This window comes from Vidua macroura, chromosome 2, assembly GCF_024509145.1.
Source record: "Vidua macroura isolate BioBank_ID:100142 chromosome 2, ASM2450914v1, whole genome shotgun sequence".
Classification (NCBI taxonomy): Eukaryota; Metazoa; Chordata; class Aves; order Passeriformes; family Viduidae; genus Vidua; species Vidua macroura.
In genome coordinates this window covers 88,297,005-88,320,741 of record NC_071572.1, presented here as the reverse complement: position 1 = coordinate 88,320,741, position 23,737 = coordinate 88,297,005, and the positions used below count along the sequence as shown (strand labels likewise).

At 43.7% G+C, this 23,737-nt stretch overlaps 1 protein-coding gene across 2 annotated transcripts; it reads left to right on the top strand.

The window, feature by feature from the left end:
- Positions 1–22,083, top strand: SLN (sarcolipin). 2 transcript variants are annotated; one of them, XM_053970801.1, is made up of 2 exons: positions 1–185; positions 21,445–22,083. In XM_053970801.1, exon 2 carries the CDS (start codon positions 21,553–21,555, stop codon positions 21,646–21,648), a length of 96 nt encoding a protein of 31 aa, XP_053826776.1. In that variant the 5' UTR covers positions 1–185; positions 21,445–21,552; the 3' UTR covers positions 21,649–22,083. The 2 variants fall into 2 exon arrangements, with proteins under 2 accessions (XP_053826776.1, XP_053826777.1); XM_053970802.1 differs by lacking the exon at positions 1–185 and adding an exon at positions 20,368–20,441.
- Positions 22,084–23,737: the final 1,654 nt, after the last annotated feature.

Here is a 23,737-nt window from a genome sequence, read left to right as displayed (position 1 = left end):
GAGTCCAGCCAGCCCCACAGTCAGGATGCTACAGCCATGGCAGCACTGGGGCAGCACTGCAGCCTGCCTGGCATAGCAGGGCACAGAGCCAGGGACATGCCTGCTGCTGCTTTTTGGCCTCCCTCTCTCTCCCTGTGAAACGCACCCAGGGATTTGCATGGACTTCACCACCCTTCAGTGAAGAGGTAGTGGAGGTTCCTCCTTTGCTTTCTTTAAAATTAAAATTCAAGCCTTATTCCACACCTGTGAAATGCACCCAGGGATTTGCATGGACTTCATCACCCTTCAGTGAAGAGGTAGTGGAGGTTCCTCCTTTGCTTTCTTTAAAATTAAAATTCAAGCCTTATTCCACACCCTCTCTGCCTTCCCCACAACTTCTAATACTTCTAATACTTGTAATTGATTATTTTTCAGTTTCATTTTTGTAAAATACAAATGTTTCTCAGGGAGAGAAATCTGACAGCTCTTACCTAGAGGGTGCTCTATAATCCTAAAAGTAGGAAAAAATTAAAATCAGAAATAAAAGTAGAAAAAAATCAAAGATATTTGGCTGTCACAGAAACTCATGAGTATATTTGATCTTAGGAAAAAATATGTTAAAATGAAGTGGAAAATGCAGAATAGGGTAATGGAAAGACAGGTGTAAAATTAGGGCCTGGTGCAGCCTGCAGTGAACCAGGAACAGCTGAGTCCTGAGCACCACAAAGAGGTGGGCTGAGTGCTGCCGAGTGCTGCTGCAGGGACAGGGAGGGCGACTTCTTGCAAGGCTGATTTTAGGTCACAAATACTTTGAAATTAGTATTTTTTACCCCTATCAATAAGTGAAACCTAAAAAAGGCAAAAGGCATCTTTCTTAAGTGGAAAACACCCTTTCAAGTATGTTTGATAGTGATCTGAGACTCAGCTGCCAGTCCTGGCAGGCAGCAGCAGCCCAAACACGCTATTCTTAGACCTGGAAAGCATAAGTAGGTCAAGTTACAATTGGTTCTTATAAACACCATCTCCACTAAAATCAGAAATCAATATGAGGTCAGAAACTTGCAGTATGTTGAATCAGCAAGATAAAACAGATGGGGTTGGTTAGAGCATGGTGCCAATAGCGCCAAGGTTGTGGGTTCGATCCCCCTATGGGCCATTCACTTCTGAGCTGGACTTGATGGCCCTTCTGGGTCCCTTCCTGCTCAGAATATTCTGTGATTCTGTGGGTTCATCTAGCTTCCAATAACTGTCCTTTTGGTTCATCCCCATTTTTACCAAATGTGGTTTTGCTCCATATGCTATCAGGGAGACTTCTCCCTGGCTGGGGAGGTGCCATGAGCCCTCAGAAGGTCTGGCAGATACAAGACAGCAGTACAGTTGAGGGATGCATTTTATTTACACATCCTGAGCTAAATAGTTAATGAGATTTAAAAAATAGTTGCAGCTTGTCTAGTGCTCTCCCCTGTCTGTGCTCTTGCCTCTCTTTCTTTCTGGGATGGATCATTTAGACATACAGGGAGTTAATTTGTAGGCTAAAAAGAAGGTTTGGTGTAAAATGTGGGTAGAAAAATCCAGTGTAGATTTTAATCCCGCATTTTCTTCTCCCCTTTCATCTGCTCAGTTTTATTCCATATTTTATCCAGTTTTTGGGTCTGGCATTACAAATTTGTTTCTACTCATTTGTTCCACACAAGTATTACATTACAGCTCAGGGACCTCCTTTACATCCAGTTGAGCACTGCCTAATTATAGCTCGAGCTGGCCTTGTAAATAGGCACAGCATCTTTTCCAAATCACGTTCCTCTTCATCCTTTTCATTACAAAGGCAGATGGGCTGCAGTTATTTACAGCCACCTTGGTGGAGGAACCAAGACCAGAACATCTTTATCAGAATTGAGCTCATACTGATCCTGAAAAAAACATCCATGCTTGATTGCAGACAATGAGAAGGGAAGAATACACCAAAAGGAGATTTTCAGATAAGCTTGATAAGCAGGGAAGTGTCTGGAGACTGATCAGTGAGCTCTTGACAGAAAAGACTGAAGGTTAGCTGAACCTGAAATGAAAGAGAGATCTCTTAATTGTGAGTCTGAGCCCTTTCCCCAATACTGCAACTGAGTCAGTGGACTGATTTAATTCCTTGCCCTTGTTGAAACAGATTCAAAGTTCTGACATGTTTGGGGTCCTATTATCAATAAAAATCCAGGCTAAATCTTTAAGAACTTCAGTTTTCAGTTGGTACAAATGTGTCAAGTCTTGTGATTCATAATGATTTTCACAGTGCTTTTGAAGTCCCCCTTGCAGCACCAGCATGAGGAAGCATATTAGCAAACAGGAATACTCCACTTAAACTGAAAATTGTATGTGCATATACTGTAGTTAGAAGTGCTTGAAAATAGGAGTCTTGAGGTGCAAAGCCATTAGGCAAATGACCTCCTCACCCAGCAATTTGTGTTTCACCTTTCAAGCAAACGTTCTGGTTTCCACGTCCTAATTCAAAAGGCAGCAACAAAATCACTGTTAAGTTCATAAGTAGCCCTTGGCTATACTGCAGCTGTTAATGTGGGAATAAAATTGTACTTACATATTAGCTGACACAAGATACAGCTACAGCTTGGGTAGGTCCTGCCTATGTAACTGAATATATCTTTCATTATATGCTCCAGGCTGCTCAAGACCATGGATTTGGAAGACTGGCAAGTCATACCAACTTAATTCTAAAATGAAATCGTCCGCTAAATTTATTCATTAGCAACACACTTGCAAATGGGTATTTCTTGCACCATATTAAGCACTGCCACTACATAGAGAACAGTCTTAGTCTCTGACAGTCATAAATTAACTGGGAGTGTATGACACCACAGAGATAAGAGTTTGCACTGCTGGCTACAGTCCTGGTCATTCATAATCACTGGGGTACTGAGAGTTCATCAGAAAGACAACTCAGAGCACAGGTGGTATCTTTCTTCTCTGATTTTCCTTGTTGATGCCTTATGTTTTCATGCTACTGACCCTCTCCAAACAGGGGCAGGAGGTGTCCTCTGTTCCTGATGCCACTTGTGCTACTTTCTATTGTCTTGCCAACAGCTCTTATCCCATCTATTTCTATGCCCCTACGCTTCTCCTTTCTCTGGAAACTTTTTTTACTGGGATACCTCCGATGTGTAACTACAGCTGTCATTGCCCCTTTGATGATTACCTAGCTCACATGCTTTTGAAAAATTGTGCCTACCGATGCCATCACAAAATGTTACAAAATACTTGCATGCAGTTGGTAATTGCCCTATTTTAGTGTAGTAGGTTGAAGGCAAGCTCTTACTAATGTTATAGAAGTACATGTCTCTTCTATAGCTGTCAGGCCTCTGTTTTGTCTACACTGTACCTATGTGGAGCAACCCAACCAATACTCCCTCTGCAAGGACATGCACTTCTACAAATGAGGTGTTAAAGAGCACGGTACTGAAAAAGACATCGCAGCAATTAAAAGCACCCCCAAAAATCAAATGCAAAATAGAATCAAAAGGACCACATTAACAGCAACAAGCAGGGGCTAAATCAATTAGAAACCATCATAATTTTTTGGTAGTAAGTTCAACCTCCTGATTCTAGCAAGGCCAGCCTGGCTGCAGATTTTTGAGGCTTATTGAGGATTCCTGGGAGCCTTTTCTCTATATGTCTTTATGGTGTACTTTGCCCTCACTTTGGCTGACTTCTGACATCCTCCAGCAGGTACCAAAGCTACAACAGGCAAAACAGTGGTCCAAAGGGCAACACCTTCCTTTACTGACCCACCACCAGGACGAGACTCTGAGCAAATAATGACATTGAAGACCTGTGGGAAGACGGCCAGTGATCCCAAAATGAATCCTGTCAGGCTAGCTGTGGTAATGATCATTGGGATCTGAAAAGGGACTGAGACAGAACTGAATCAACCCAGATCCAATGTATCCTGTCAAATGATTCAAGCCAAACAGCAGTATGTTCCTGCATGTTGCCCACACTCGTCATGCTCCAATGTTTGGCTCCAGGGTCTGAACAAGGAGCATGGGTTGGCATCACAGCTCACTCAGAGGTCTCCAGAGGTGGTTCTCTTGGACCTGGTTCTCTTGGACCATATATTGGTCTCTGCACCCATGTCCCCATGCCTCCAGGAACAGGGTCCTCACTAAATTAAATGGTGGCACGGGTGATTTGTTGTGACAACTGCTTGCCTGGAGTGTAATGAGAAATAACTACAGCATTCACATGGGAAATGAAAGACCTGGAATCAGTTCCCTCAGCCTAGGGAAGACCAGGTTTACTTCTCCCAGTACAGCTTGTGGGGGATATTTTTCACCCAGTGCTGTAAAATGCGGCATCGAAGAAGGTTCATGGGATAATAGGGACTTGGATTTGGGGAAAATAGGGACAGTAACTGAGGTACAAAGTGTCCTTAGTCTATCTTGGCTGAATATGTGGGAACAGACTGCAGGAACATGGGGCCATGGTCTCTCCCTTCGTAGGCCATGGTACATGGTGTCACCCTGCTACACACAGAGCAAGGGTTAGGTATCTGACATTACCATTTCATGTACTGGACTCATGTACTGGACTTCATGTACTCAAGCCTGAACATGTGGCTTCTGGTTAATGGAATGGAAAGCTTCTAAAAAGCTGAAACTGGTTACACTTCAGCAGTATTGGCATTTTCATTACATTTCTTGGACTACAGAAAGGTCCTCTATTGGTCAGTGACAAAATCTCAAATGGCTGGAACAAGACTAGATAGATTTTTTCATTAAGGGCATCACCATTTGAATATAACATGCCTGCATAACAATTTGCCTGTGGCCTGATTCAGCAAAGATCCTCAAGTGCACTCAACTCTGAGTGAGAAGAGCTATTCTGAAATCAGCAGCTGACTCATAAACAGCTAAACATGCACTTAAGCACTTGTTGGGATGCTGCAGTGTGGCTCCTCTCCTGCAGGGAGCTCGGCACCCAGCCAGGCTGGGGTGGAGGGAATGGACACCCCCCACCCCCCGAGTTGTACATTTATTGTATTGTCACTTTTTTGTCACTAGGCAAACAAAGAGGTTGGGATCTAAGAGCCAGTGGCACTGGTGAGTTTTTCCTTCCCTGTCCTGTCTCCCTTCAGTTCCAAATTGGCGTGTAGCTTGCAGGAGGCCCTGCAGTTAAGGCAGTGCCAGCTGGGCTGCAAGCACTCAGCAAGGTAACTGCACACCCACATTCCTTCCACTGCATAACTAAGGCACTTATTTAAATGTCTTACAACATTTTACTTGTATGTGAAGAGGTTGGTTTTTTTTTTTTTTCACGCCAAGAACACTTACGAGGTTTTTGTGGTTTTGTTGCTTACTTTGATTCCATCAGCTGTATCCATTTTGGGATTGCCTCTTAGTAGTCAGACAAGGACTGAAGGTGACAGTGGATTATTTAACCAGTGCCCTCAGTGAAGGGTTATCTAGTTCTCCTAATCCTTCTCCATTTGTTTTCTTGATTTCCATGCTGGGAAGAATAAGAGCACCAAACTTCAGCTGAAACATTATACTGCAGGATCCTCACTGTAGAAATAATTCATCCAAACAAGTCCTTCTGGATGAGATAATGACCAGCCAGTCCTTAATGAGATTTTGAAGCAAGAGCCAACAGGTGTCCTGTGGCAGGGATGGATGCACATTCCAGGGATAGCTGGGGGGGGAGCTTTGGAGCCCCAGACCCATGGCAGCCGTGGCGTGATGTTGCCTTGGCCACGTTGTCAACAGCAGGCTCTGGCTGTACATTGTGCCTTGGTTGCTGCAGACCACACAGCTCATCCCAGGAAACCTGCCAGGCCTCAGGACTGCGTTGGAACAGGGCTGGTGTGGCTGTATAGAACTGTGAGCTGTAAAGAATTCTTCAGGTGCTGCTGCAGCAAGGACTAATGACTGAAGAGGCAAACTCTGCTTGAAATTCAGTGTCTATGAAGATTAGCTTTCAACCCTCTGTCAACCATTGGAATTTGACCTTTGCCTGTTCATAAACACCAAGGCCTTCAGATTATCTCTTCACAGGAATGATAAGCTCCAAAGGTCTGGTAAAAGACCCATATTCAGAATCATAAAAAGTCACTGTACCAACAGGGAAATCTTGCTACCTAGAGCAAGAGCAGGGAATTTGTGGTTGGTATGTTTCTTTTTGAAAAAATAATATTTGAAATAGACTTTAAAAACCCCCAACTTTCCTAGATTGTTACAGAAGATATTTACAGACATAAAGTATATGAACAATACAAATATTTTCAAATGTATAACTTTGCCAAGTGAGACTGATCCTGGCTGGGTTTGGATTGCAATTTTTAAGCCATTTTATTTCAGTTACAGTAAAGGGGTTAGTGGTGAATCCTGCATGAACTCCAGGCTTCACATCTAGACTCCCTTTCCTCCTTGCTGAGAGCATCTTGTGCTATGGCCATGTTCTTTCTGTTCTCAGGTTTGTATTGGAATAAAATGCTTATAATAGATGAGGGTTATTTTGGCATCCTTAATGGTGTCTAGTAATGAAAATATTTTTTCTGCTTCTTCTCCATCTCCAAGAACAGCAAAAGAAGTTATCTGGTTCTTTGGGCTATGGTAGAAAGAAATGCAAATACCTTGTGCTCATACATATCTACACAGCTGCTTTTTCTCTATTCGTCTCCACCTGAGACTGAAGCAGGTGGCCTGTGAAAGGTGGAGAACTCAAGCTGTATTACAGAAAAGCTGCCCCAGTCCTTCAGCAGGAATTTCTTCTTGAGCTTTTTGGCCTCTGCAGATACCACCAAAGCTGTCCTGGTACCGCGTAGAGCTGAACTGCAGCACAGCTCTTCCTTGAAGGTGCTGGACATGCAGGGATACTTGTCCTCGTGTGAAGGGATTGGCACTGATCTCATGAGGTTGGCTCAGGAAGGCTCATCCCCATTCCTGGGGATGCAGGTTAAACCCTCCCCACAAGGGGTGGTTGGGACCAAGGCAGAAATCTGCCCCAGCACCCACCTGCTGTCCACAGTGGCCTGCACTGGCTGACATCCCACAGAAGGGTCTCCAGAGATGCTGAGTTTGGCCTTTCTCTCCACTGACTGCTGGGGCATCTCAGAAAGATTGGCCTTGTCTGGCTGAAGTTGTGCTTTTGCTGCGTGCACCTAAGTTTTCATCATACAGACAGGTGAGCAAAAAATAAAACCATGCTGGCTTTCTGTATATGCCTTTTTCATCTTTTTTCCCCTGTTCTCTCCTCTGGGTTTATCCAGGAATAAAAAAGATTCAATGCTATAGTTTCATTGTCCATGAACTACTTACAGCTAAGAGCTTTCCAGTGTGCCCTTTTTCAAATGGAAAGACTAGCTTGGTCTTTAGTGATCCTCAGCTTTGAAATTGAAAGAAGAGGATTTGCTGTCTATAAAGTAAACAAATAATGCTTTTGAATGGAAAAAAACCCCAACCTTTTCTTTTTTTTTTTGTATAAGTAATATTTTCAGCCTTTCCTCTTTCTCTCTCTTGAATGAAACACCCAACATTTTTTTCAAAGAATCTTTTGTCCAAATGAAATAAGTAGAACTGAAGATATTTTCAATTTTTTGCAGTAGCTTGTCTTGCAAGTCCATCCAATATTCACAAGAGTGTGAAAGGTCCAAGATATGGACAGAATAAGTATTGCTTGAACTAAAAACATGACAGAGTCTCTCTGGATTTCCTGGAATTTAAATCAGGCCCTAAAGGGATGTTGTTTTGCCAGCTGTGCTGTTTCTCCCTGAGCTCACTGCAGCTACAATTTGCAGTAAACATTAACTGCTTTTCTACTGAAATTCTCACATGTGTCCAGGAACATATTATAGGAAAACTAAGAAATAGTACAGTATTTACAGATCAGATGAACTTATATAAATTCATCACATCAATGAACTGTTCTCAGGAAAGATAGTGAGAAATAAACTGTGACTAATTCTTCCCCGGTCCTATCAAGAGGAAGACGAGAGAAGAGGCATTTTAAAATGTCACTCAAGTGTTCAAGTGTCAGTGATTTTCTCCAGGCTTTCTTAGCTTAAATACTTTTTAGCAAAAAAAAAAAAGTATTAAAATAAGTCTTTACCAGAAATTTTCAGGGAATATTCCTAATGGGCAAAGGTGCATACAAATCCCAATGCAGCTAATTTAATACTCCTCACATTTCCTGGTCACTGGGATTATGCAGAATGAGGAAATTATGAAGCATGAGTAGCACGTGGACCTGAAGCACATGGGCCTGCCTCCTCTTCCTGCCTTCCTGTCACCAAGCTGATTTTAGGTTATAATGTGCTAGCTAGGCTGAAAAGCTGGTGAGAAATTAGGGGTTGCCACTCTGCTTGCAATACCTTTCTATGGCAGAAACCAGGATATTCCTGTGCCTCCTATCAGCAATTCCCACCTGTATAGCACACTACCCTTTAGAAACACCTGAAATTAGGAGGGTAGCTATTAATGATTCACCTCCTCCGATATGCATTGATTAGTGTACCTAGAATGTAAGCAGGAAAATACCATAAGATTCCCATAGTTTGGGAAGTCTCTAAAGTTCCCTGACTTGCCTTTGACTTTTACAGCACCGTGAGATCATAGCATAGGCTCCATGGGCACTGGGCAATTCCCCTGGGTCCCGTTTGCATGCTGCTTCCAGAGGGCACTGCAGTGACACTGGAGCTCCTGAACAGCCGCCTGTGTTGGGGTGCTGCGCTCACAGCGTGGGTGCAGCAGCATCGGTGCCGTGCTGCTCCGTCAGTGCTCAGCCCAGCGCTGCTGCCTGGGGTGCCGTGCTCCACCTTGTGCAGCTCCAGATGCCTTGGCTGTGGGCCTCATCTCTTCCTCCCCTGGGAAGTGGATATCAAACATCAACATGAGAGGCTGGACAGATCCACAGTCCAGCTTCGTGAGGGAATGTTCTTGTAGTCTGCATGGATGCACAAAGGCCAGGGGCAGTCAAGTGCCTAATGAATTCCCCAGAGATGACAAGCCTATGTCTTTCCTTCTGAGTCATGAGACCTGCTTGGGTTTGGCACCTCCTTCCAGGGCTGCACATGTGGTCATGGCTAATCCTGTGCCTGAATGGCCCTTAGCACAAGGGACTTTTCCACTACGTGCCTCCGTTGTACAAATCCAAGCAGCAGATGAGGGCCACGAGACTATGACCTTACAGTACTAGTGCTTCATTAATTCCAGGAGGTGACATCCTATCAGACCTTCTTATCACATTCCAGAAGTTTATTTCAGAAATATTTCATGGACTGTAAGTGGGACAGCTGTTCCCTTGTGACACTGTTAATAGCATGGATCCCCTTTGTCAGGAGTCCCAGAGCTGCTGCTCCTCTCCCAGGCTCAGTTTAACACTTTGCTTTTAATCTCAGCCCAAAAGAACTTAAATGAAGTTCTAACAAGGTGTACCTTGTGAGATCTCGGAGGAGGCTTGGAGAGCTGGGTAAGGGACAGGAGCGAGGGCATGTCAGGCTACGCTGAGGCTGACCAGCCTGGCACAGTGTTAGCCCTGCACAGCTGTGCTTGTGTTACTGAATAAAACCAGGGCCATTATTTGCCTGTATGACCCAGCTGCCCTACCTATAGCTCTCTTCCCTCTTAAGATGGGATGATCATGTCCAGACTGTGCCAGTAACATGCTGCAGAAGCCATGCTTGGGCATGTGCCTCTGTGGGGCTCAGCCTGTGGGTCCTGGGTGGACAAAAGGTACCTTTGGGACTAGTGGAAAGCACGGAGGTGGGGTGATCTGTATGGCAAAGAGGGGGATCTCTGGGATTTTAGAGGGGAGCAGAGCCCTCCACTCCTCCTGTGTGCCTGGATGCTTTGCTGAAAAGACAAGGACCAGCAGAGACACAGTCCTGCCAAATTTATGGGTAGGTGAATCCTCTCACATCTTTTTTCTTTTTTTTTCAAACTGGAGCTTAGCTAAATTTTCAGCAACCCAGTAAATTAGGATTTGCACCTAGCCATGTGTGAAGTGTGGCAACTTGTGCATTGTTCAGTAAAAGGCCTTGCTGCCTACGGGGGATACTTTTGTGTCTGTGATAAACCTGGTGGGACTGAGATCAAATAATACAACACACCTTTTTTCTCACTTGCTATGTGCAACCTGATAGCCTGCAATGGGAATCTGAAACTTCTGAATAAAACACAACAGAAAGGGAATACAAAATACAGAGCAGTGAGTGTGACAGACATTCACATGGATGCTGGATCTGATTTCAGAAGAACAAATTTTCTTCCTCCATGGGGACAGGGCTCCATGGGTAGGTACCACATACATTATAAAGTCCCTCAGGGTGGGCGCTGGGGATGCTGCAGGCAGATGGCTGCAATTTTTGTCTCTGTTGTGCACTCAGAAGGTTGGTCAGAGAACTCATCACCCCCTGCATGTCCTCTGTGATGAGTTTTGGACAAGACATGCACTAACGAGATTGCAACCCAAATCCAAGGTTGGATTTATAGGTAGGATCAGCAATATTTCTTGCTGAGATTATGGTTATTTTACAGGCATCAACCTGCTAAAGTGCCAGAGGTGTTTATGAAATTCATAGCTTGGACAATTACGATAACCTGGGTCTGAGCTGAGTGGTTATGGATTGAAGAACAGAGCACTGTTGCGAGGGAATATAACCTGATAACCCAAATAACTTGATTTTAGAAACAATCTCTTATTAATGAAACTGGGATGGGAATTTTGTGCTCTTGCCTACTTCATTTTTAAATCTGTAATTGTCTGAATTTCAGCTGAAGAAGGGATTTTAAGGTTAGCTGGTAAAACCCATTTATTTATACAGTCATGTTTTTATTCGCAGTTTTCTGCTCAAAATAAGATGTATTTCCCTGACATTTCTAAACCAGCTCTGTTATGCCTGGTTAGTACAGTAAAGCCAGAAGCACCAGCCTTGGCCATTAATCACATTAAATCCCATTCTGGTGCCACTGCCGACCAAGTGAAAACTGATGGTGGGGTCAGTCATGCTCAAAGATATTTGTTGCTGGATGCAGAAAGCTCTGTGCCCTACATCTGTCTCCAGCTGTGTTCAGCCCTGTTCTAACTGGATGTGGTCTCTGAGTCCTGCCAACCTCACTGTAAGTACTTGGGGACCGAGAGCATTTTCTAAATCATTATGACTTGTCTTTTACCAGTTTCCCTGAATTTTTTTATGGGACTCTGCTTGGCCACTTTTCTCTACAACCAAGTTTAATATACTGCATTTCTTGAGAGCACTCACAGGGCAAGACCTTCATTTTCTTCCAATTCAAATGGTTTGGGGGACAGTAAGAAGCAAAGGCATGCAGTTACGCCTCTGGGGGTGGGGATCAGGCAGGCTCCTTGGCTCAGGGTATCCCATGCATCCTGCCCCCTCTGTATACCATACACACTCCTCCATTACTCCTTGGCTGACATTTCCTTAGCACCTTCTGTTCTCTCAGGCTCGTCATACACAAGCCACATGCTGGCAAACTTCAGAAGATAATTGGCACAGAACCAATAACTTCTTATTACGATGAGGATTGCACATACAAAACAACACAGGCTAGCAAGGTTCTCATGCCCTTATTGCCGAGGTAATCTTCAACAACTTCAACCCTTATCAGTGTGTCAGGGTAGAAAAACTGAACTTTAGCTCAATCTAATGAAGCAACATTCCTCTAATGCTTCCTGGAATAACAAGTTTCTTCTCTGACCTGGCACAGATTTCTGCTTCGCTCCAAAAGCATAACAAGCCCCACAGGAGCTCTGCAGAGGATGAGTGTGGCTCCCTGGCTGTTCCTGCTGGATTAAGAGATACTTCTATTATCCAGGGTTGACACAGGTCAGTGTCATGTCATCCAGCCTGAGCAGTCTATTAGGTGTCAGATGGTTGTGTAGGTCCTACGGGCAAAGTACTAATCTTGTTAATATTATCAAATCAAGCCAAAGAATGCACCAACTTGCACCCCTGACTCTCTCTTCCAGGGAAGAGTTATAATCATAGAATCATTTAGGTTGGAAAAGACCTCTAAGGTCACTGAATCCAACTGTTAACCCAGCACTGCTGTGTTCACCACTAAACCATGTCACTCCAACCCCTGGTGACATATCTACACATTTTTTTAACACCTCCAGGCATGACAACTCCACCACTTTCCTGGGCAGCCTGTTCCAATGCTTGGTAATCCTTTCAGTGAAGAATTTTTTCCCAATAAAATCTAAACCTCCCCAGTACAACTTGAGGCCATTTCCTCTTGTTCTATTGCTTATTACCTGGAAGAAGAGACCAACCCCACCTGGTTGCAGCCTCCCTTCAGGAAGCTGTAGAGAGCAGTAAGGTCCCCCTGAGCCTCCTTTTCTCCAGGCTGAACACCCCCAGCTCCCTCAGCTGCTCCTCACAGGACTTGTGCTCCAGACCCTTCCCCAGCTCCGTTGCCCTTCTCTGGACATGCTCCAGCCCCTCAATGTCTTTCTTGCAGTGAGGGGCCCAGAACTGAACACAGGATTGGAGCTGTGGCCTCACCAGTGCTGAGTGCAGGGGGACGGTCACTGCCCTGCTCCTGCTGGCCACACCAGTGCTGATCCAGGCCAGGATGCCATTGGCCTTCTTGGCCACCTGGGCACACACTAGATTGTGTTCTGCAATGGGTAGGAATTAATTCTCGTCCACAGCTTAGCCAGACTACCTACCTGGAAAGCGTCTCCTGTGATGCAGAAAGGTCTGGAAGATGGCAGATAACTTGTTTTCCAATAAAGAAGAACTGGAACATACTTCAGAGGGGCAGATGCCAGAGGTGCATTGAGCCAATGCTTTCAACACAGCACTTTCAAGCAGAGCATCTTGTAAGCACCTATGAAGTGTTTGCACTGTGCAAAATGGGTAGCATACCCAAGGGTGAAGGGAAGGTGGTGTGCCCAGCTCCATCTGCCATAAACACTGAGTGCACACTGGCAGGTCAGCTTCACTGCTGACCTGATCCAAAGAGAGTCATGCTGACAGCTGGTTTGGTAATGCACAGGATTGCTATTAGCAGCTGCCTAACCAGGCCCTGAGAGGGCAAAACAAGGAGTTTCCTCTTCTAGGGCAGGGAATGAAAGTTAATGTATTAATAGAGGAAGGGAAGAAAAGGTATGATAGCTGAGCAGGGAATGGATCCCAGATTTGCCCCTTAGCCACATAACACTGAAGTTTGTGGGTGTAAGAGTGGGTGTCTGTGTGCTTCTCACTTGCTCCTCTCTGCAGTTGTACACCCTCAGGTAAGGAAGCCTCCATCTGCTCACCAAGAGATGTGTGAATTGATTTTGCAGAAAGCAAAAAGCAGGTTTACTATTCATCAGTGATGCACAAACTGTGATTACTAAGACAAAAAGAGGGCAAAGAACATTTATCTCAAACAATGGAGAAAGCTTAACCTTAGTGATGCAGTTATCTGGTGTTAAAAGACTTTGCTCCCAATACATTATTGGTCAGTAGTTCTGTTAAAAGGTATTGTTCACTCTTAGTACTTGTCTTTCCAAGACTCAGAACATATGCCCATCAAAACAGACTGGGAGAGTGATTATAATAGATGTGGATTTTGACTAAGTAAGAGGAAAGAAGAAGCACTGTTGGGGCCCAGGCTGAGGGTGCTTTTTTGGACTGTTCCCCTAATTTGGCTGTTCAGACTTTTTTCTGGATTAAATCCTGACAGTCTCAAAAGTTTTTTCAGGTGCATTTCATAGCCTGGAGCAGTCATCTGGGTCCTGGAGAAGGAAGGGGTTACTGAATTGTTGAGAGTAGCTGTGTTTTACTTTTCATTTATTCCATAAAATTCCATAGAAGTACATTGCTCCAAGAAAGAATAATAATTTATTTTCATTAGTTGTGACAAAACTCTGGTCTGCATTTTCTTGAGTCAAGCTTTATATTAGATTTCATCCCACTCACACGGGGTCAATGACTGCTGTGATTAGAAAATCATTAGAGACCTCTTGACTCTCTTTGGCTGTGTATAAACACCTCAAAAATGAAGGGTGAATCTGTGCTGAGAGAGGATCTGCTCCTGCCTTCCCCCCCCACCAAGTCAATCCAGCCTTTTTTAGCTCTGTTTTTCCTAATGAACACAAAGCAGTGCAACCCAATGCTTTGGGTTCTGCTCAGCCCCTGCTAAAACCCATAGCAAGATTCCTCTGGAATTCAGTGAGAGAAGGATGAGATCCTTCATGAGCTTTTCTTGCTAAATAACACTGGCTTTGGATTTTCTCAATGGATAGTACTGAAATGTGTGTCAACTTTCCTGCAAGGGATGTTTGAGGTAGTGATGGGCCAGAAGAGATGTTTTAGGTCCTGTTTAGTGGCAGTTTATCTATTCATCATATACATTTATATTTGTAGAGAACACTGAAATCTTGCAGAAGCATTAGGTCTTCCAGGCCTGTTGGCTTCCCCCTGTTCCAGGCGTTTCTGAGGGCTCTTATCTACAGCATCCACAAACTGAGACTACTGTAAAATCTACCAAAAAAAAATCTAATTGACGGTGAGTGCTAAACTGTGCTTTACCAGGGCTCACACCATGAAGCATTTATAGAGATAAGCTTTAATGGTTATTTAAATTCAACAATATTCCTGCTTCTAATACAGATACCCAGATTAGTATGGTTTCCTCTCTACCAGTCCTGAGCTGGACCCAGAGCTCACCCCACACATTCTTTTTTGTAGACCCCCACACTTCTTTTTCTTGAGTTCTGGATGAAAGTGTGTGGCTTGCTATATACCTCTGAGCTCCATAATTCCAGAAGCCAGGCAGTTGCTTTCTATTTGTTTTTCTTGGTGGGGTTTGGGGTTTTTTTGGGATGGTTTCTTTGTTTGTTTGAAGTTTGGTTTGGTTTTCTTTTTTCCTTTTTTCCCCCAAGACAGGTTCCAGGCTAAGGCTTCAGCTTGCTGGTTCTGTTCACATGCTTCTCTGAGTGTTCCTAGGGAAGGACAGTTCCTTTCCATGTTCCCAGGAGTGAGATCTCTGTCTTCTTACTGTGGATGCTGGACTATATAAAATACCAGCCTACAGCTGATAATTACTTCCTGATGATCTCCTCATGATCTCCTGGCTGAGGGCAAGGTCCCATGATGGTGTTTTTTGGTTTGGTTTGTTGGTTTTTTTTTTTTTTTCATTGAACCATGTGCACTGTTTTGTCAAAAGAATTTGCTGTTGGTGTTTGTAAAGCAGTGAGAATGGGAGGGAATGAAAGCTTGTACTAACAAGTAGGGCATACCCAGAATTTCTTGCTTCTTAGAGTGGTATTTGAGGACCCACTTTGGCCAAGGTTCAGTCAGAATTCCAGGGTTTTTCCTTTCTTGGATTCAGGTGAGACTGTCTGTTGGACACAGGTGGGACTGTCAAAGGATTTGTTTCCCAGGTGCAGAGAGTGGTGCCCTCCACTCCTTTCGGATTTTGCATGCACAGGCTGCTCCCCTGCCACATTCTTCTTCAGCAGTGCCAGTCCTTCAGGACAGCCCCCATCACCCCTCTGGAGCACACACCTCTTTGTATTCTTATAGCCAGCCAGGGGTGTTTAACACTCCCCTGTGGCTGCCACAGCTTTGTCGTGAGGGTTTGGGAAGGATGTTGTCTGCCTGAGGAGAAATAGTGCTGCTCTCTTGAAATGCAGCACGTGCTCCATGGCATCTGTGTTTGCTGTTGCGTGATAAACATGACAGAGGCAGGGGAGCCACACAGCACACCCAGGGTAAGGGCAGCCCTGTGGTTTGCATGTTGCAGCAGAGCAGGGCTGGGAGACTTCAGAGGCAGGTTCATCAGCCCACAGCCCTGCAAACCCACACAAACACTGTTGGCTGGAAGTACCAGGGTGTGTTGGCACAACAGCTGGTGGCTACTTGGTAACTAAAGGCAAAGCTCCTGCTCAGGGGGGGCGTTACAGGCTGCCTTGTAAGTGACTTCAGAGATGTGAGAGCTCACACAACAGCTGTATGGGTTAAGTTGAAAGCTTGTCACATACCAGTAGTGCTGATATTGTTGTTCACAGAGATAAAAATTGTATTTCTTCACGGTGCCAGGACATATTTTATTGAAGACTCACTTCTTTCCATGGAAGAGATCAAACCAGGCTGTATGTGCACAGATGCCTCACTCTGTGCTAGAGTAAACCTCACAAATGGCATTTATTGGAAGACAGATGTGGCAAAGGTCACAGCTACTGTGCTTCTGAGGATGTTGCTAATGGAGGGGTTCATATTCCCAGGGATTTAACATGCTCCTGCCTACTCTGTCTGCTCAAATGCAGCTCTGTCTGGCAGCACCTTTTAAGGTGGTATGGAAGAGTGTGGCCTCAGTAATTTGCATGTCTGTGACCTTGATCCTGATTGCTTAAATTTACAAGCATTTAAGCTCAAAACCCTCTCCATAGCTTCTGCCAGTACTGTCTGGACAAGCAAGTGCAGCGATAGCATATCCCAGTGCATAGCCATGAGTTCCCTACCAGCCTTTAGTTATCTTCCTGGAGAAACTCATTAACTTCAAGGTCTGACATTTAGCATCACGGGGAGTAGTTGGTTTTTAATGGTTTTCTGTGAAAGACGAAGGCTGTGTCCCAGAATTCAACTCCATTCAGAACAAGTAAGATGTAAGAATATGGGACCCAAGATGTAAAATACACCCATTTTTGTCTTTCAACAGCATTTTTTGCATAATTCCATCTATGATATTTAATCTCCTAATGCTGTTCACTGCTTGATTGTCCCTGGAGTGACTGGGTCACCGCTGTTGAGGGAGAATTGATGTTTTCTTCACTTGTGACCTGACATTTAATTTTTTTTGAGACAGCCAGCTATAAAAGTTTAAAATTAAGGCCTCCTTTTCTTTATCCTTCTTATCTTACCTCTCATTTCTGGTGCTTTAGAAGTAATTTCAAGTTTTCTTCTTTCCCCTCTGTGTTCAGGGTTGCACATGGTCTTTTATTGGCCTAAGTACATTGCCACAGAGAATTGTAGTTTGTCTCACAGTATTGTAACATTTGTCCAGTTGAAAATGTTGGAAAGGAGCATCTTCTGAAGTCTAAAGTTAATGAAACAACACCCAAAACCTAATAAAAATGTTGTAAGAAGAAAATATTATAAAAAGAAATGAGCTCTGACAGAGAACGAGGAATTATGCTGGCAACAATTGTAAACACCTGTGTGACTCATGGCCCATACTTATACATACATATGCTGCAATTGGTAAGAAAGGTAATGCCAAGAGCAAAAATGAGGACGATATCCTCTAACTGTGTAAGAATGGCTTTGAAAGATTATATGGTACTTGATTAGTAGGTTGGGAAGAACGTGAGATAGTCACAGCAACTTTAAATATAGACTGGAGCCTTAAGTTTGAGTACGCGAGGCATGAAAATGGAACTTTGGCATGGCCACATGAAAGCTGAGAACATCCAGATCTGTCAGAAAAAGGAGAAAAAGTGACAATGAGAAAAATATTCAACACTGTATCTAAACCTCTGGATTAGCATTTCAAATAAAATCACTACATTCATTTTCTTCTCTCCTTTCTGCTTTCCTAATCAGTATTAAACCACTTGGATAAATAGATCAACTTTTTAAAGAAACAGCCTTTAAGGTCTTTATGCTTTTTCATAAAGAGCAGGAATAAGTGGGGTTTTTCTTGTGGGGGGTGAGGTTGAGGTTGGGTGGAGGGGGCAGAAGTTTCACCCTCTGGCAATCACAAACTCTAATCTGTGGTGAGTTGAAGTCAGATGTTCAGACACTGGTCGGATTCACAGTTAGCATTCAGGGAAATTCCACCTCACGGATGTTTATTTGACCTAGTGCTAAGCCCTTTTTTTTTTTTTTTTCCCCACAAGTCTCTGTGTGTATGTCTGTGTGTACATATGTCATATATAGGTAAAGCTCAACTATTAACAAGTTGCCTGATCTAGAATTACTCATGGAATGAGCAAGAGTCAGCCATAAATGCAGCCTGTTTGTAGTCTCTATGATCTCTGCTAACATCTATAGAGGTGAGTTAGAGTGTTTATTGTATGAATTGTGTTCATTGTGATTAGTGACATTTATAGTGCTGTTTCCCTTCTTTGAAGAAGGGAAATTTTCTAGCTGTCATGTAGGACATTAAAGAAGAAGGAGATGAACTGGGACAGAGGAGAAGGAGCTCTGTCACTGTGGAAGCGAAGGGGACCTGAGCATGGGGACCAGAGCTGATGGGTTCTAGGTTAAAAAATACACTTCTGAGTTTTCTGTTAGCAGAGAGTAAAATAAATCCCAAGGTTTCCATAGCCCAAGGGGAATATTTGGGCAGTGCTGTGTAACATTCAGTAATTAGCATGAATGGCATTCAAATGTTTCACCTTTTCTCTGGTGAAGATTTATGTGATTCAAGGTGAAGTAGATGAGGTATAGCATGAGAAATCCACAGATTTCTGCTTCAGAACATCCCAAAAGAGGAACTAGTCTAGGGTAGGCTCATGGTAGTCATAATCTTGCTTCCCTCTGGCTAAAAGGAGCATTTTCAACCTGGATTTCCCAAATCCCTGTAAGTGTGGGATGTTTGCCCAAGTTTTCCCTAAAAGGATGGCTCAGCAGAACAAGCATTGTAACAGGACCCTGCAAACCTACTTAGGCATGTAACTCCTGAATGAGGCAAGGGTTAAAGCCTTTGCTGTTTGATCTGTGTACTTTAGCACAAGGCTCCCACGCAGCACACTGGCTTTTCTGAACGTGCTGCCTGGTTGTGTAGGAGGGCAGTGGCAAGGCAGCCAAACCAATGAAAAGGAAATCTTCTACTGTTCCGATCCCCCTCCTACCTCCACTGATCCCGTGGGAAGACTATTTAGGGAGATCATCCAGCAAAACCCAAGCAACACTCCCCTCCACCCCCCTGGTTACCCACAGCTATTTGTTTTGTTGTGTTTTCCACCGGGTAGGTTTCCAGCCAGCTGGCCTCGCTCACCAGGCCATCGTCCTGTGATGTGAGTGCCAGGGATGGTGCAGAGGGAGAAACCTGGGAGCAAAGGGAGGGGGATGGTGACAAACAAGCTTGGATACTCTGAGCTAAAGTATGTCCCAGCATGCCTGAATATAAATATACAAAAGGCATCAGAATCAATAAATTATCTGCATGCTATGTATCACACAGTGATTGGCAGTGAGAATAAGGTCAGTGTTGTGGCTAGCCTTACACACTTAAACCTGAGCAGGATCCCCCCACCACTCTGGCAGTACCGTATTTCAGAAGTGACCCTCTGACTTCAGTGGAAATATTTGTATTTTCCAAGTAGGGGGAAACCCATGGCACTGTCTGCTCCCAGTCCATTCCAACTCACCCTGCTGTGTCAATTCAAAGGGAGCAAATAGCCACTTCTTCTTGTTCATGTTTACAGCCATCAGTGTCTTTCTGGGGTGAAACACTGCATCGTGCCAGAAATACTTCTCTGTATGCTCAGGTAGGTGAAGCATTCACACCAGCACTGAAATTCAATGGAGGAAGAGCATGTAAGAGTGTTAACAGTTCTTTAAAGAAATGTTTTGTACTTTTCAGCACAAACTAGTTCCAAATTTTCTGTCCAGGAAATTATCCTGTTTCAGTTACTTGTATTGAAATGAAAAGTATATTTTGCTCCCTATTCACTCTCTTTTAAATGCATGTGAACTCAAGAAGCTGTGCAGACTGTAGGTATGTGGAACAGCAACAGCTGTACTATACTCAGAAAGATAGATATGTAGACAGGCTCTGTATCCTGGAAATGGTCTTGAGATCCTTAGGTCTGCACACAGAATTCTTCAAGTGGCTTTCTTTCCCTTTCTCCGCACTGGGGAAGACACCAACAGGCCAAAGGAAAGAATGTAGTGACAGAACATGGGGGAATGGCTTCCAGTTCAAAGAGTAGGTTTAGATTAGATATTAGGAAGAAATTCTTCACTGTGAGGGTGATGAAACACTGGAACGCTTGCCCAGAGAAGCTGGGTGCCCCAGTTCCCAGAAGTGTTCAAGACCAGATTGGATGGGGCTCTGAGCAACCTGGTCTAGTGGAAGGTGTACCTGTCCATAGCAGGGGAGTTGGAACTAGATAATTTTTAAGGTTCCTTCCAACCAAAACCATTCTATGATTGTATGAAATTCTCTATCAGATCCAATTGACTACCAAGGGATGCACACAGCTCTGCTGTTTGTACAGCACCTTGGCAAAAGAAGCAAATCTGCCCACAGAGCCCACTGCACAAACAGCCTTAACCAAATTTGCAGCCCAGCTTAGCCCTTTAAAAATATTTGGGGGGGGTGATGTCAGCACCTGGATTGCCAATGCACTTGTTGGTCTCCACCCTCAGCCTACTTTAGTTCTCACGCAGGGACAGAGCATCCAGACTGGGTGGGAGATAATCAGAAGCTTGGAGGGAAAAATTATCTGCAGTGACCCAAAGTCCAGAGGCAGAACCACTGGGCTCCATTTACCCCCTCAAGGTAAAAGAACTGGCTCAATTATTAGGTCAGATTCTCTCATGTGCAAGGACATAGAAGGCTGGCAAAACAACTTGAAAATGTAAGAATTTGTTAACTGCATGCATTAGACTTTTAATATTTAATCTGCAAATTAAAGTAATTTCAATTGAAACTCTCTGTCTTCATGCTGGTATGGTCCTAAGGCTTCTAATTTGCACCAGAGATGTTACAGCCTAATCTGGTTGCGTAACTGAAACTCTTTGTCTAGACTTAATGTTTCATTTTTTTAAGGGTTCCTATTTTATTTACATGGCATGCAGAGATCAGTGCATGATATTTGTGATAAAGTATTCTCTTTTCTCTGCATGAACTCCAAAATAATATAAAATTCAAAAATTGCTGTCATAAAGTAAATAAAAGCAATAACCAACAGAAAAGTTTATGAGTACAACTTGAATGGGATTTTTGAAATATGAGACTTTTAGCATTTCTCAATTCAATTTTTCCTTGAGATTTCAGGAAAGGCAAAAGTTTATTGAGAAAATACTATTTCATCTGTGGAAATGACTCACAAAATATGTGAAGCTCTTCAGAAATTAAAATGTCTAACCTTAGGTTCTCCCTGTACTTTTAGTAATAAAAAATAATTCAGATTTATTAATCTTTCTCTATAAAATAATAGTTTGCACTTATTTTTTAAAAAACAATACACCTAGAAATATGGGAATTTAAAAACTCTCAACAGTAGTATATTTACAATGTATACTTGTTGAATGTGTTAAATGGGTCTTGGGCATTATTTCTTTGAAAATACTTGCAGTAAGCAGCATTGATTTCCAAAGATTGCTCACCCCTGTGTACTGTATTTTGGGGCAACACTGGGAATGTCCTTGCTGGAAATTAAAGAAGGTGATAAGCTGCCAAAAATGGTTTTTACTTCTTAGCACCCCAGTGCTTATTGACTGAAACAACACTTATTTAGACTGACATAAAAAGCTCCTTTACTTTTTTTTTTTTTTTTAAGAGCCTGTGACTTGAAGGCTGAGCTCAAGGGCACATCCAAGCAAGTCACCGGAGTTTTCCCTTTTGTTCTGCCTGCTGACCTCTGCTCTCTCCTCATTACTCCCAAAAAATGGAACGTTCCACACGAGAAATTTGCCTCAACTTCATGGTTGTCCTGATTACTGTGATCCTCATGTGGCTCCTTGTGAAGTCTTATCAGGATTGAAAGACTCTCAGAAACTCTGGAGGTGACTTCAGTGTGTGCCTCCACAGACATCAGTAACACCCACAGCATGCCACAGCAATTAGCTTTCAGTCAATTGAGGATGTTGTGAACCTTTATTTTTTTACTCTCTCCTATCTGTTGCCTGCTCTAATGTTTGTAATGGGTCTGTGATGGTGTAATTCTCTCAGTCTGCAGTGATCCAGCTGTAAAGTGTAAGATGCTTAGGAACAGTTTGATGTGCCTGTCTCCTCTGGTAGTTTCTGTGAGTGCTGTACTCCCAGCCCACCATGCTGGCTTGTTTGGCATCAGTGTTGGGTTCTGGAGGGTGTGAAACTGCAGTGTGTAATGTAAGAGCCTGTATTATCCAATGTAAAAGGCATAAACTTGCTTAGCAAAAAGGAATGTGAAACCTCTGCTTCCACTTGCATATTTTGTTTAAATAAAGACGACATAAAACCGTTTTTTGGAGCATTCCTTATCCCTCTCCTGACCTGAGCCAATAATAGCTGTGGTACAGTGTGATATGAAAGTGGGGTGGTTTGCTTGTTCCTCCTTACTTACATTTCAATTTATATTTTTTAAGAAGTGCTGCAGAATGGAAACCCTACAGCATAACAGACACGTGACCACATATATGACCTGTTTGGGTAACTTTCCTATCCAGAGAGACTTACACATTTGGTGCCTGAGGACACAGACTTCAAAGAGAGCGTTTGTCCCACTGGGACATCGTCAATATTTGTGTTTTCTGAAGCTCGATTTCAGGCAGGGATTCCCACAGTTCTATTTTGGGCCAACCTATTTTTGGAGCAGTGCCTGGAGGGATGAGCCTGGCCAATTGCAGGCGTAGGTTCCTGCTGGAACCAGCCCTGCCATGAGCCCTACTCAGAGCAGAATTCCCTCTGGGTCCAGTGTAGCACACCATGTGTCACGGCACAGCCCTGGCCAGCCTCAGGAAGCTGAGGCGTGACTGTGTCTGGGTTGCTGTGATGGTGTTGTCACCTGCTAAAACATCTTGAGCCAGCTTGAAGAGCCCACAGTTCCTGGGCTTGTGAAATCAGTAATCAAACTCCTCCTAGGAATTCCCCATCTGTCATTTTAATGGCTTCAGAGAATCAGCATCTTCTACAAAGTGCAGCTTCCTGTAGGAAGGCAATTAAGTATGTGTCGTGCTGTTGATACACATCTCTTTCCCTTCCAGTGCCTGGAAGGAGCAGGCAGCATTGCAGAGCTGTGCTGGGCTACCCAGGTCTTTGATGGTGAGGCAGAGCTGGCCCTCACAGGTGGGATTTGGGCCCGGGCTTTAGGGAAAGAGCAAATATTCTGTTAGCACCACTTATTAAGGGTTGGTCTTGCTTAAAGTTTGCTAATAAATGAGCTCTTCCTCTGTGTCTTTGTACTGTCCATCTGGGTTTGCAGTCTTGCAGTTTGTGCCTCTCATTCTCCCAGTCAAGAAATCCCCACTGCAGTGCAATGCTAAAAAATCACCTCTTGTTTATTCTTGGCTGCAAATAGGCAAACTTGCCTCCAGCACTTCTGAGCATGGCAAATTTTCTGAAAAAAAGTGCTGAGACATTGAAATGAACTGTCAGCAACGGACACGGCCTTTTTCTGCAGCCCATCTTGCACCAGATGCTGCTCTTTATCAGTATTACATGAGGTCTGTTTGTGTTCATAAGCTTAGCTGAGACATGCAAGCAGTGGCTAGAGAAGGACATGGAAAATCTATTTTTAAATACCGTGAATACTTGATAATTCAGTATGAACGATGAGAATCTTTCATTGTCTGTAACTCCCAGAAGAGAGCAATACCATGAGTGAATTGACGTTTTTAGGCTCATCCCAGTCTAGCAATGGAAAAACCAGAGCTGTGGTCTTCACTGTCTGAACCAGCAGTGGTTCAGAAACAGTTCAAAATGATCTTAGCAGTTTTCAGATAGGAAGAATCACAGAATGGCTTGGTTTGCAAGGGACCTTGAAGTTCATCTAGTTCCAGCTCCCCCTGCCAAGGGCAGAGACACCTTCCACTAGACCATTCTTTCACTTTAGATCCATCCCCCTTGTCCTATCACTACATGCCCTTGTAAAA

Bases quoted from the DNA above. Each gene is read 5' to 3' on its own strand.
- SLN (XM_053970801.1), top strand. From the start codon at position 21,553: ATGGAACGTTCCACACGAGAAATTTGCCTCAACTTCATGGTTGTCCTG.